The 14,050-nt window shown below is 44.4% G+C and overlaps 1 protein-coding gene across 2 annotated transcripts in view; it reads left to right on the forward strand.

Moving 5' to 3' along the window:
* The window catches only part of SNRNP48 (small nuclear ribonucleoprotein U11/U12 subunit 48), a 60,077-nt gene that overhangs the window by 29,657 nt on the left and 16,370 nt on the right, over positions 1 to 14,050 (forward strand). For both annotated transcript variants that reach the window (XM_063923112.1, XM_063923115.1), the window contains exon 4: positions 12,777 to 12,857. In XM_063923112.1, the coding sequence (XP_063779182.1) occupies positions 12,777 to 12,857 (81 nt within the window). The remainder of the gene's footprint in view (positions 1 to 12,776; positions 12,858 to 14,050) is intronic.

Genomic DNA, 14,050 nt, shown 5'->3' on the forward strand with positions numbered 1-14,050 from the left:
AGAGAGAGAGATGATGGCTCACAGTAAGACAATATGATTACGGAGAAAACTTACGCACAAGGGGAAACGATCGCATGCGCCTCGATATCCAGCTCCCGATTATCAGCAATGAGAACCGTTGAAGAGAGTGAAGTTGGATATGGTCGGCCTGCCTATTTATGCCCCACACACAATACAATTCAATGGTCCCTACAATCTCATTGTTCATTGGACACAGGAATTCGGCTTCGCATTATAACAAAAGGTCATAGGTTGATTCATACAGGTGGGCTATGTCTATTTCCAACTGCTCAGGTGGGAGGGAAACTGGGTTTCCCGCCGCATGGGTAATAAAGTGCAAATAAAGTAAATGTTCATAAACTTCTTATGTCCATAACTATTCGCACGAGCGATTGATCTGCTTCAAACCAACACCGGAATATTTCTAATTAAATATTCTTCCGATGGATACTAAACACCACTGTATTACTCCTGTCTGACCCTTCGTATCAAACAAAGAGGGATTCCTCTGTTCATAAACATTCTATATTAACCAAACTTTCAGAATCTATCAAAGGGACCATGATCTACAAAATACATTATTAGTGAAAATATGTAATGATTGAGTCGCACGCTACGATCGCATAAACTCTACCGTAAATACGCATACCATGCGCCTGCGGGTGCCCGCGACTGTGAGTATGCGCACGTACGGGAGAGCGTACGCATGCGCAGCACGGACCTGTGTGAGGTGCAAAATATGGTAGTGTGCATAGAGAGATTTTTCTGACTTTGACAGTCCACCCTTTGGCAGTCAATAATAACTGCCACTTCCTGAAAACATTTCAAAAGGAGAAAAATATATGTCAGGGGTTAATTCATTTCCATGGTTGGGTAAGGGAGGAGAGAGGAGTAGGTGGGAAGAGAGGGTATGACCTAGTGAGATAGCAGAAGCATGTGTGTATGAGTCCATGTTTGGGGGGGTCATGTATCATCGTGCCGTACGTGTTGTAAATCAAGCTTCGAGGTATTGCGAAGTATACATTTGAATTCCTTCTTATCCCGTGGTACGGGTCTGTGGATGGGCTGTCAAACTTTACCGAGCTCTTTTCGGATTTTGAACAAAATGGGGAGAACATTTTAGTTGATGATACATGAATGGGGGAATATGTGATTGCTGATATCTGTGCCTGTATTCCCTATACTATGTGTGTCATTACCTGAGGGTTGTAGAAATGAAGAAAAGACATAATTACGGTAAATGCGGTGGTATTCTATGTCAGGTTAATGTACATCTGTCGGTTGAAGTTTTGTTCGGTATCAGTTGAAAGTCGTCTTCTTTGCGCTGTGTTGCCCATTAGGTGTGAGCAAAAAGCTTTGTCAATGCCATTAGATTTACAAAAAATGTTGGGCTAGCGTAAGTTTAAGAATTCTAGGGAAACTGGGGATCCATGGCAAAGTTCATCAAATGTCCATATCTCAAGTGGTCAAAACTTCTTCTTTGGTCTATCCGTTGTCTGTATAGCGTCTCGTCAACTTCCTCGTCCAAGGGGGTCTTTTTATCTTGGAGAAAAGCAGAAAAACAGGTGAAAGAAACGGACCGTAGAAATCGCATTTTCATCACATCATTGTTTCTGTCATTGGGTCATAAATCAAATCCAGGTTAATTACAGTTTCCTCACTCCTTAAACTCATTACCCTGGTACGATGTTTGCACTTCATTAAAGCCTGACCGCATCTAAATATCAAGCCAATTGATATGACAACACCTAAGATACATAGGAGAAACTTTCCAACATCCATTATGACTCCTTGAGCCCAGTCTCCCAAACCGGAGAACCAATTTCGCGGGTTCAACCATGACACCCAACCAGTCAGCTCATTACCTACAGCAGCAAGAGTGAGATTGTGTTTTCGGCGAAATTCCCACTTCAATTGGAGAATATCGTCCATCTTTTGGTCTATGACCTCGACCGGATCCTCGGTGCTATTCGTGATATACGTGCAACACTTCACGCCGTACTGTGTTGCCAATGTAACACAATATCCGCCTGTCACTGCTGTGAGGTAATTAAGAACCATTCTATGCTGCACCAGTTCTGTTTTATAAGCTTGAAGTTCCCTTCCAGTATATCTAAACGTGTCATCATACATTTCAGTGATATTATCTAACAAATTTGCGAGCGCCGATATGTATTTATAATTTAGCACTCCTCTAGCGGTGCGGGTGAAATCTAACGCGATTAAAAATTGAATCCCGGTGGATTCACTTATCAGATCAGAGGCCGGATGCTCTGTCTTCTCTATCAGGTGCCTTTTAACAACGTGCTCGTAGTGGGTGTGAGTATAAGGAGCTTGGGCACCACGATGTATGTCTTTCATTTTATCATGTGTTACAGTCATCACTTCAGGCAATACTTTTCCAATATAACACAATCCTTCAGAGTTTGGGGCAAGCCACTTGTACGCCTTTCTCCCGCATATGAAATATGCATCATCGGGGAGAACATATGGGACGGAGAAGGACATAACCATATTACACACCTTCCAGGTGAAATCTCCTAACCCTAATTCTTCCATCTGCTTAATACACGTATCAGGTTGTATGATATGTGCACAGTATCCTGGTGATACTTCTCCAACTCTCGTAATCCTATTTCCTAAGGTGTACCTATACCGGAAAGATTTTCCTCTACTGGCTATGTGGCGTACAAGCTCTGTATCTGTAGGCATTCTATCTGCTCTATGCGAAAAGGTCATGGTGTGGTTACTCCATGACACTTCCCAATTTCCCGGCTTTCTGGGATTGGAGATGTTGAAACATAATAGGGACCTATCCACATGGTATTGGTGGAGCTTCAAACTAGGAGGGCTGGAGATATTAAACCTCCTGTCCACCGGTCTCCCACCATTTAACTCAAGTACCTCCCCTATCGTTAAAGGAAATGGCACTAGCCCTGATTTGCTATGACCTTGAGGTACTTGAGAGCATACCCAACAATCTGTTTTGTTTAACACATTACCCACTAAGGAGTGATAGTCACTCAATGGATGCCGGTCCATATGGATATTAAAACTGGATTGGCATTTCTTAATGCACCCATCTTCAATGACATTGTTACAGAGCCTACAGATACAGTTTTCCTCAGCTAACAATCCGTCACAATTTCTTCTATGGTCAATGCTATCGGATCGTTTTCTGATACTCGCCTTTGCTTGTTGGTTAGGTTGATCCTGGAAAACTACGCCTCCATCTTTATCATCAGAACCCATTCCAGAACCTCTATCGACCTCCATGGTACTCTCGCCGGAACAGACTGCTCTGGTCAACATCATGGTCAACAGGAAAATCCGGATCACAGTCTCTTGGGGCAAGTCCATCTTATAGGAGGAAACGGAGAAAAATGAGAAGGAGGAAAAAGAAATTTGAGGGAGAGGGGATGGGAAGTGGAGGAAAATAATAAAAGGGAGTGGGGAGTTGACAACAGCTCTCGGTCTTCAAGGCTCAGGTGCCGCCTCAGTCCTCCTGGAACAGACACTCCAGTGGTACAACCTCTACCGTCTGTTCCTTATCACGGGACCTCTCTGGATCAGCAACCTTCTTGCAGTGGGATGAATGGACCCAAGTCTCTCTCTCAGCAACCTTCAATGCTGTAGTGCTAGTCAATAAGACCTGGTATGGTCCTTCCCATCTGTCAATAAGGCAACCTGAGCGTAGAAAATTCCGTATCATTACATAATCCCCAGGTTCAATTTCATGACAATTACTATCAGGTAGATCAGGAATCACCAACTTCAGATTATCATTTTGATTCCTTAACTGTTTACTCATGTTAATCAAGTACTTTACAGTTACTTCATTGTTACATTTCAAATCATCCTGAGGGTTAATCATAACATGCGGTTGTCGACCAAACAAGATTTCAAAGGGAGACAGATTAAGAGGGGACCTGGGAGTGGTTCTGATACTGTACAATACAATGGGTAAAGCTTCTGGCCATGTCAATCCTGTCTCTGCCATCACTTTACTCAATTTATTTTTAATAGTGCTGTTCACTCTTTCGACCTTCGCACTCGCCTGTGGACGGTACGGAGTGTGCAGCTTGCTATCAATTCCCATCAACTTACACATTCCTTGAAAGACATCACCTGTAAAATGGGTACCCCTATCACTTTCGATTATTCTAGGGATACCATATCTACATACAAATTCCTGCACAATTTTCTTAGCAGTAAACATAGCGGTATTTGTAGCCGCAGGAAATGCTTCGACCCAATTTGAGAAAACATCTATACAAACAAGTACATATTTCAAATTCCGACAAGGGGGTAATTGTATAAAGTCAATTTGTATTACCTGGAAAGGGCCGCCGGCAGGTGGGATATGGGATGGTTCTGTAGGTATTGCCTTTCCAATATTCTTTCTCAAACAGGTAAGGCATGACATTGCTCTTTTACTCGCATGAGAGGAGAATCCTGGGGCGCACCAATAGGCTCTTACCAATTTGCACATCCCTTCCTTGCCTAGATGAGTCAGCCCGTGAGCTGCTTCAGCCAGACATGGAAGATATGCTCTGGGGGCCACTGGTTTACCATGTCCATCCGTCCAGAGTCCTGAGGACTCCTGGCCACATCCCTTTGCCTTCCAGACTGCCTTTTCCTGTGTGGAACACAAATTTTGCATTTCACACAACTTCTGTGTGTTAATGGTATTAAATACCATCAATTGTGTGGTGTCTGTCTGTATGGGGGTAGCAGCTGCTAACTTAGCAGCTTCGTCTGCTCGGCTGTTACCAAGTGATACCGGGTCTTGGCTATATGTGTGTGCTTTACACTTGATAACAGCCACTCTGTCGGGTTCCTGTATCGCTGTTAGAAGCCTTTTTATGTGAGCTGCATGCGCTACCGGTGTACCAGCGGCCGTCATGAAATTTCTGAGACGCCATAGGGCTCCGAAATCATGGACTACTCCGAATGCGTATCTAGAATCGGTGTAGATATTGGCTGACTTACCTTTAGCCAATTCACATGCTCTGGTTAGGGCGACCAGTTCAGCAACCTGGGCTGAGTGAGGTGGGCCTAGCGGTTCCGCTTCTATGGTGTCTTGGTCATCTACGACTGCGTATCCAGTACACAAGTCTCCCGAGTCTGACTGTCTATGACAACTACCGTCCGTGTAGAACGTAAGTTCTGCATCTTCCAGTGGGTTGTCACTGATGTCAGGCCTTGCGGTAAAATTTTGGGTCAAATATTCCATACAATCATGTGTATCTTCCTTTGTATTAAATCCTCCTTCCCCATCACTCTCACCTTCCACCCTTTGTGCCTGACCAGGCACACCTGGGAGATACGTTGCAGGATTTAATGCACTGCATCTCCTTATGGTGATGTTTACGGGGGCCATTAGTGCCAATTCCCATCTTGTAAACCTCGCTGATGAGACGTGTCTGGTTTGGGCAGAATTCAATAAGGCTGATACTGCATGTGGCGTATGGATTGTGAGGTTGTGGCCTAGCACGATGTCTTCGCTTTTTGTCACTAGCAATGCTATCGCAGCAACGCTTCGCAAGCATGTGGGGAGGGATCGCGCTACCGTGTCTAGCTGAGCGCTGTAGTATGCAACTGGCCTGCTGGCATCACCGTGTTTTTGGGTTAGTACACCTGCCGCGCAACCAGCACTTTCTGTTCCGTATAGTTCAAAGGGTTTCCCATAGTCTGGCATACCTAGTGCTGGTGCCTGCGTTAGGCACTGTTTGAGTCTCTCAAATGCTGTTTCGGACTCGTCTGTATGCGAAATCCTATCAGGTTTGTTTGAGGAGACCTGCAAAGGTAACGCCAAAATGGAAAACCCTGGGATCCAATTACGGCAATACCCACACATTCCTAAAAACGTTCTGATCTGTTGCTGGGTTTGTGGCAGAGTCATGTCTCTAATTGCTTGGATTCTATCAGCGGTCAGGTGTCTCAGTCCTTGTGTTAGACAGTGTCCCAAATATTTTACCTTAGTTTGGCATAATTGTAACTTGTCTTTGGACACCTTGTGTCCTGTGTCTGAAAGATGAAACAGGAGCTGTTTCGTATCCTTCAGAGATGCTTCCAGTGAATCTGAACACAGTAATAAATCGTCCACATACTGTATCAATACTGATCCACTGTCTGGTTGGAAAGACTGTAAACAATCATGCAAAGCCTGAGAAAATATACTTGGACTATCTATGAAACCTTGGGGTAATCGAGTCCACGTGTATTGGACTCCTCTGTATGTGAATGCAAACAAATATTGGCTGTCAGGGTGCAGAGGTACCGAAAAGAAAGCGGAGCAGAGGTCAATAACAGTGAAAAATTTGGCAGTGGGAGGGATTTGCATTAGGATGACAGCTGGATTTGGCACTACGGGGAACTGACTCAACTATTTTGTTAATCCCCCTTAGATCCTGCACTAGTCTGTAACCCCTCCCCCCACTCTTTTTCACAGGGAAGATGGGACTATTAGCAGTGCTGGACGTTCTTACCAGAATGCCCTGTTGTAGCAAGCGCTCTATTACTGGGTAAACTCCTAACTCCACCTCTGGCTTCAGAGGGTACTGTGGGATTTTTGGAGCTATCCTACCATCTTTTACTTGTACAACTACTGGAGCTACGTTTGCCATTAATCCAGTGTCTTGTCCGTCTTTTGTCCAAAGTGACTCTGGTATCTGAGATGTCATCTCTTCTATTTGGGATGGATTCCTATTTGTCATAATGGTATGTGACATTAATTTTGATGGGGAGTCTAACATGTCTCGCACTTCCTGAGCGTGTTTCTCAGGTATGTCCAAGAATACACCTTCAGGAGTACAATAAATGACGCACCCCATTTTACACAGTAAGTCTCTTCCCAGGAGATTAGTTGGTGCCGATGCAGCCAGCAAAAAGGAATGCTTGGTATGCAAAGGCCCTATTGTAATCTCGGCTGGTTTGCTAACAGGGTAGTGCTGGACTACTCCTGTTACTCCCATGGCTGGAATTGTCCTACCAGTGGTTCTCATGCCCACTGTCGAATTTATCACTGACTTGGCCGCCCCTGGGTCTACAAGAAAGTTTAAAGTTTTACCAGCTACATTAATTGCGATCTCGGGTTCACTTCCAATGTTGGCAATTAATTTTACTGGCTGCAGATTACAGGTATGGCCACACCCCTATTGGGTATGGTGACCTCCCTGAATCCCGCTGGCAGCAACTACTTGTGAGGGAGATAGTTGGGAACTACCAGAGGCATGCCAGTCTCTGTTTGGGGGATATCTTTTTGTTTCCCCTGTATGTGGCTCATAACTCAGTTTCTGCGGACCTTGCTCCCAATGTCGTGTGTCGTTGTCTAGGGGGTTGGTATGAGTTTCGTGGATTCTTTACTCTACAATCTCGTGCCATGTGTCCCTGTTTGTGACAAGAATAACAAGTAACCATACTTGACTTACCCACAGGATTTGGTGATACAAACAAAGGCTGCCTTGTGGTCAGAGCCTGTATACTTACTGACATTAATTTATCACCTTGTTGTTCCCTGTGTCTGGTGATGTTTCTATCGTGATCAATAGCAGCCTCTCTCAAAGTAGCCACAGACAGACCTCGCCAACATGGTTGTGTGGTCTGTACCCTAGTCTTCAATGACTCTTTTAAACCATCCATCAGTACCGATACTGCTACTTCCCGATGGTTTGTGTCTGTTTTAATGTCCTCTATGCCTGTGTATTTTGCCATTTCTAATAATGCTCTGTGAAAATACTCTGCAGCTGTCTCTGACTCCTTCTGTTTAATGGAGAATATCTTATTCCATTTAGCTACTGCTGGGAAATACTCTTTTAACTGCAAGTTTATTCTTTTCACATTATCTTGGTTGTACACATCTGTAAGAGGTACATCATGATCTAGTCCGCAATCGGCTAAAAATTGAGTTGCGTCGACATTTGAGGGTAAACATGCTCTCAGCAATATCTGCCAGTCTTTATTGTTGGGCTCTGCAGTGTTACCTAAGTCTCTGATGTATTTTTGACTGGCAACTAAGTCTTTTCTAGGGTCAGGAAATTCAGACACTATGGTCCTTAATTCCATTCGGGAAAATGGAGTGTACATGGCAATGTTCCTAATGGGAGTGGCTCCTGATGCGTCTGTTTTCCCATTTGGCACTGCTATTACTCTAACAGGTGTAATTCTAACAACCTCATTCTGTGTAGATTCTACAGGCTGTGGTGAAATAGTTTCAGCATAATGCATGGTGCCGTACTTACCAGTTGATACGACCTCGCCTATCCCTCCGCTAGGGGCCTTTACTAATCTCGTGGGTGGAGCTGTGCCTACTGTGGTCTCTGCTATGGTGGCTGCTAGAGAGAGCGCTGAAATCGTTGCCGATTCGTCCTCTTGATCACACTCCTGAGGAAAGATCAAAACAGGGTACAACTTGCACGGGTTAATACTTGCATGGGTTAATGGGTTAACATTATCATTAACATTTACACAGTTACTAAGTGATTTTGTGTTACACCTTAGTGCGTCTTTCTCCGCAATCAACTTCTCTCCTGATATATATGGTGGCGGTGGGGCCGTGGCAATCAGTTTTCTGTTAGAGCCAGATCCCGCCGCCTGAGCCAAACCTCTCTGTATCTCACCTTCCTGTTGCCACAACTGTAAATAATCATAATGCTGGATTCGTCTCTTTGTTGATTTTATGAGACATATCCTCCTCCTTAAATTTTGTAACACTTCTGAGCTGAAGCTCCCTACTCTTGGGAATTTCTCCCCGTCATGTACAGTCATTCTCTCCCATTCATCACATAAAGTTTCTGTGTGACTTCCATATTTCTCACACATTATATACCTGGCCGACCCAATTGGTCGGACCACTGAATCAACCCGAACCGAGGTTGATCGCCCCCTACCTGAACAAGTGGCCCCCATAGTTCGAAAGTGTTGCTTTATTTAGCCAACCCTTTACGCAAAACCAAATGCCAACAATAGGCTGACGGTGGCGGTTTACCGAGTACCCCACTCACTCGCCCACGCCGACCAATACGACCTGATCACACCGATATGGTGCTGGCGTACTCGACCTAGGGCCCCTGCGACCTGAACCTCTATTTACTGGAACCTGCGAGGGTTATCCGAAGAACACTTACTCTTTCCAGTAACTATTGGTTGCTGGATAGTTCCTGAGTGAGCAGCGAACTTCCCTTAAAATAAAAAAATTACACAAATCACGTTAGAGTGTACAGATAGCGTTTGTGACCCCTTTACTCTAATGGTATTAGGTCAGATTACTAACTACTGCACACACTTACGTGCGGTCCAGTCGTTCAGTACACAAACAACTAAGCTTATGTACGGAAAGACCAATGGAATCGAAACTTACGACTGCGAATTCCTTCAGCCAGAGCTTATATGGCCTATATGGGTGTTGCACCAACCCTTCTCGGTGTTGTGCCTGTGAACTGTATAGCGGACTTCCTTGTCGGCTGTACCTGGACCTCCTGGTCTGTTATGACCTCCTGGTCTTGTTACAGTATGACCTCCTGGTCTTGTTACAGTATGACCTCCTGGTCTGCTATACTCTAATGCTCAAAATTGTATATTTAACCAGAGATGCCTCCCTAGCCACCGTGCACGTCACTTACACGCATGTACCTCACGAGTACTCGACTTTTCTTGTGGTTCAACCTTTAAAAATTGTAAAAACACTCACTCATCACATGTACACTTTTGTTTCTATTTCTATTTCTGCGCAGAAATTTTTCTTCAGATCAGGTGTGTTACCAATTAGGAGCAGGATCTGTTAATTAAAATTTCGGACACCCAAAAATAGACTTGCGTTATTTCTCGCCTCGCGTTATTTATCGCTTTGCGTTAAAAATCAACTTATCGTGACTTGAGCTACGTGGGCGTAACCGGACGCTCCGTTGCGTAATATACGCTGCGTGCGTCGGCCTTTGGATTGCGTACGCAAGTCTTTGTTAGAGACACGTATACGCAAAGCAAAGATCCACCGTAACACAATTTATACTTTTATCAATGTAGATGATCCTTGATCATCTACCACACAACACACTGACTTCGCCTTATCTCCCAGGCAAAACTGTGTGTTTGTCTATCTTTTAACTATATTACCTTTACTTTAAACTATGAAATAACGGCAAATCTCTTTTAGCACTTCTATCAACTATAAAACTGGCAGACAGGAGAGTGATATACGAAAATGAAAAAGAAAAGGAAATGCAGATATATATGTGTGCGTGCGTGTGTACGCAAGACAGAAAAAAATAGACAGTTTTAAAAGACACTAGCGTTTTGTTCTTACCTCCGGTTCCCGGATTCCTTCAGCACTCTTTACCTAAGCGAAGCAGACGCTTATCCTGTCAGCACTACGAGGGATACAACCTCCCGCCCTTTGCTGAGGGATAATGTCTGCTGATCTACCTAGTGCAGATATGTGAAGGACGGGCGAGCCGCCAATTGATAAAGCTAAATATTTATCGTATATAAAACACTTTAAGAGGTCTAAGAACACTGTACGCTATCTACGTAAGAAGTACCGTAAGGGTACGCAAGTTGTGTAGCGATCGCTCAACCGTAGTCGAGACGCTCAAGCGTCACGTTCGCTTACGGCCCAGTGATCACAGGCAGGCACGCTATTGGCTGCCGACTAACGTAATGATTCGCTATAGCGTAGCGTACGCTCGGGACCACGAGGAGATCACCAGCGGTGCAGACTCTTACAACGTTAAACCTTTATATCTATACCTTTAACGATGAGATACACAGTATACCTTAGTGTAGAGACAGAGTGTAAGTGCAACCTGGTGTAACTTGATTAACTACAAAGCTGCTTGAGCGTCACCGACGCTCAGAGAATACTTAACCCTTATAAAGAATACACAGATACCTGGGCTTAGGGTCCAAAACCTATTATATGTATTATAACTATTATACTTGCAAAAGGAATCACAGTACAAATGATACACTACAATATAACATAAACCAACTAACCAGATAAACTACACAGGAAATACAATACAATACAATTAAAGGAAAATACGAGAGAGATAGAGAGAGAGAGAGAGAGAGAGATGATGGCTCACAGTAAGACAATATGATTACGGAGAAAACTTACGCACAAGGGGAAACGATCGCATGCGCCTCGATATCCAGCTCCCGATTATCAGCAATGAGAACCGTTGAAGAGAGTGAAGTTGGATATGGTCGGCCTGCCTATTTATGCCCCACACACAATACAATTCAATGGTCCCTACAATCTCATTGTTCATTGGACACAGGAATTCGGCTTCGCATTATAACAAAAGGTCATAGGTTGATTCATACAGGTGGGCTATGTCTATTTCCAACTGCTCAGGTGGGAGGGAAACTGGGTTTCCCGCCGCATGGGTAATAAAGTGCAAATAAAGTAAATGTTCATAAACTTCTTATGTCCATAACTATTCGCACGAGCGATTGATCTGCTTCAAACCAACACCGGAATATTTCTAATTAAATATTCTTCCGATGGATACTAAACACCACTGTATTACTCCTGTCTGACCCTTCGTATCAAACAAAGAGGGATTCCTCTGTTCATAAACATTCTATATTAACCAAACTTTCAGAATCTATCAAAGGGACCATGATCTACAAAATACATTATTAGTGAAAATATGTAATGATTGAGTCGCACGCTACGATCGCATAAACTCTACCGTAAATACGCATACCATGCGCCTGCGGGTGCCCGCGACTGTGAGTATGCGCACGTACGGGAGAGCGTACGCATGCGCAGCACGGACCTGTGTGAGGTGCAAAATATGGTAGTGTGCATAGAGATATTTTTCTGACTTTGACAACATGGTCATCAGTGCACACGTTTGTGCGCTTTTACAAGTTTCATTCGTTTGCGGCATCAGCGTCTAGCTTTGGCCGCCTAGTGTTACAGGTGCCAAACAGCTCTCCCGCCCACGAGGGAAGCTTTGGTACGTCCCAAGAGTACTCCAGTGACCCCTAGTGGATGAAAAAGAAAATAGGATTTTGGTACTTACCAGGTAAATCCTTTAATTTGAATCCATAGGGGGTACTGGACGCCCATCCAGAGCAGTTTTACCTGGTTTGTGGTAAATTCAGTGGATCTTATGGTAACACATTCTCACCGATTTTATCGGTTATGGTGTCAACTGTTTAGTTGTCAGTTACGTTATGTGTCAACTTTATTGTTGTCCGTTATGTTATAATGTTATAGGTAATTCTCCATTGTTCATTCTCTCTATCGCTCCTGTTCACCTCAGGAAAAAACACTGAGGTATTCTGGGAGTATGGAAGGGAGCAGAGTTACTGAAATTAAAATATTCAGTGCCTGTCCTTGCTAACACCGTCCATATCCCAAGAGTACTCCAGTGACCCCTATGGATTCAAAGAAAAGGATTTACCTGGTAAGTACCAAAATCCTATTTTTGTGCATATATCATCTTACATAGTTAAACGTTTTGCCTGTGACACGTCTCTCTTTTTTTGTTTTCTTTGGATAGTTTTGAGAATACTTACAGTTCAAACCATAAGTAAAAGGGAATAAACATAAATTTGGAAGACAATACAGGTTTTATACAATAAGCAAATAAATTACAAGCTGACATTTTGCGCGGTACCGTCACTTTTGTTCTTCGCCTCTGTATGTTGTGTATATGGTAGCACATCTCCCCGTGAAGCTATTATAAACAGGGCTAGTGAGTGTTTCCCTGCTTTATTCCTGTGTGGCAGATCCAATTTTCTCCTGTTTTTAATCCCAACAGATAAAGATAAGCAATTTCAGGTAATCAAAGACGCCATGAATAATGCTGCTAGCACAAGTGAAGGTAGCTCTTGGGACAAACGTAAGTAGAACATCTCAGATTTTATAACAACATGAAATATATCTCTGATAAATTGGATATAGTCTTATTTATCATATCAGGGGCGGATCCAGAAAAGAATGACAGGGGGGGCACCATAAGTGGTTGTGCTATCAAGGAGGGGTGGAGTTAGAAGTGGAGTGGGCGTGGCGAAGTTTCAGTGCGTGTGACCAATTGTGTGAGGGGGTGTGGTCAAGTGCTCAATGTGAGTATCGAGTGTGTCTATGATCGAAATGCACTGCTGGAGGGGGTACAGGTCCACAGTTAGTTCTTATACCTTATGGGGATCATTCCGAAACGTTCGCACGCTGCTGGTTTTCGCAGCCGTGCGAACGGGTCGGAACTGCACATACGTAGCGGACGCAATGCGCAGGCGCATTATTGTTCAGCGACGGCCGTTGCTGGGCAACGACAAGAACACAGAAGAAAGCGATCGCAGGGGCGATCGCATGAAGATTGACAGCAGGAAGGTCACCCCCACTCCCTCCCCCCCCAGCAAAAGACCGCTCACAGCAGCACCATTCTCTCTCCCCAGTTTACCCCCACTCCCCCCCCCTGAGGGGGAGATACAGGGAGGGGGAGAGTGCTTAGTGATAGTCACAGGAAGAGTGAGGGTAAGGGTACTGAGGGTGAGATACAAGGAGGGTGAGGGTGCTGAGGGAGAGTTACAAGGAGGGTGAGGGTAAGGGCATTGAGGGGGAAATATGGGGAGGGTAAGGGCGCTGAGGATAGTTACAGAGAGGGTGAGTGCTCTGAGGGGGAGTTACAGGGAGGGTGAGGATAAAGGCGCTGAGGGGGAGATACAGGGAGGGTGAGGGGGAGAGTAAGGGCGCTGAGGGGGATTTACAGGATGAGGACAGGGACACTGAGGGTGAGCTACAGGGAGGGTGAGGGGGCTGAGGGGGAGATACAGGGAGGGTGAGGGGGCTGAGGTAGAGATACAGGGACAAAACATTTGTTTCAGGAAAGAAAAATATATTATATACACATGATGTGACTGTACATACTATTCTCAAAAAACCATACTTTCCTATTCAAAATAATCTAAATAATGAAGCATTCCCTGACAATATCGCACGCCCATGCCTCCCTCCCGGCATCACATTTACTATAATACTACAAGTGCATGGACTGTAATATAATGCTACTAGTGCCTGTAATATAATGCTACAATG

Source organism: Pseudophryne corroboree, chromosome 5 (assembly GCF_028390025.1).
Source record: "Pseudophryne corroboree isolate aPseCor3 chromosome 5, aPseCor3.hap2, whole genome shotgun sequence".
In the NCBI taxonomy this organism is placed as follows: domain Eukaryota; kingdom Metazoa; phylum Chordata; class Amphibia; order Anura; family Myobatrachidae; genus Pseudophryne; species Pseudophryne corroboree.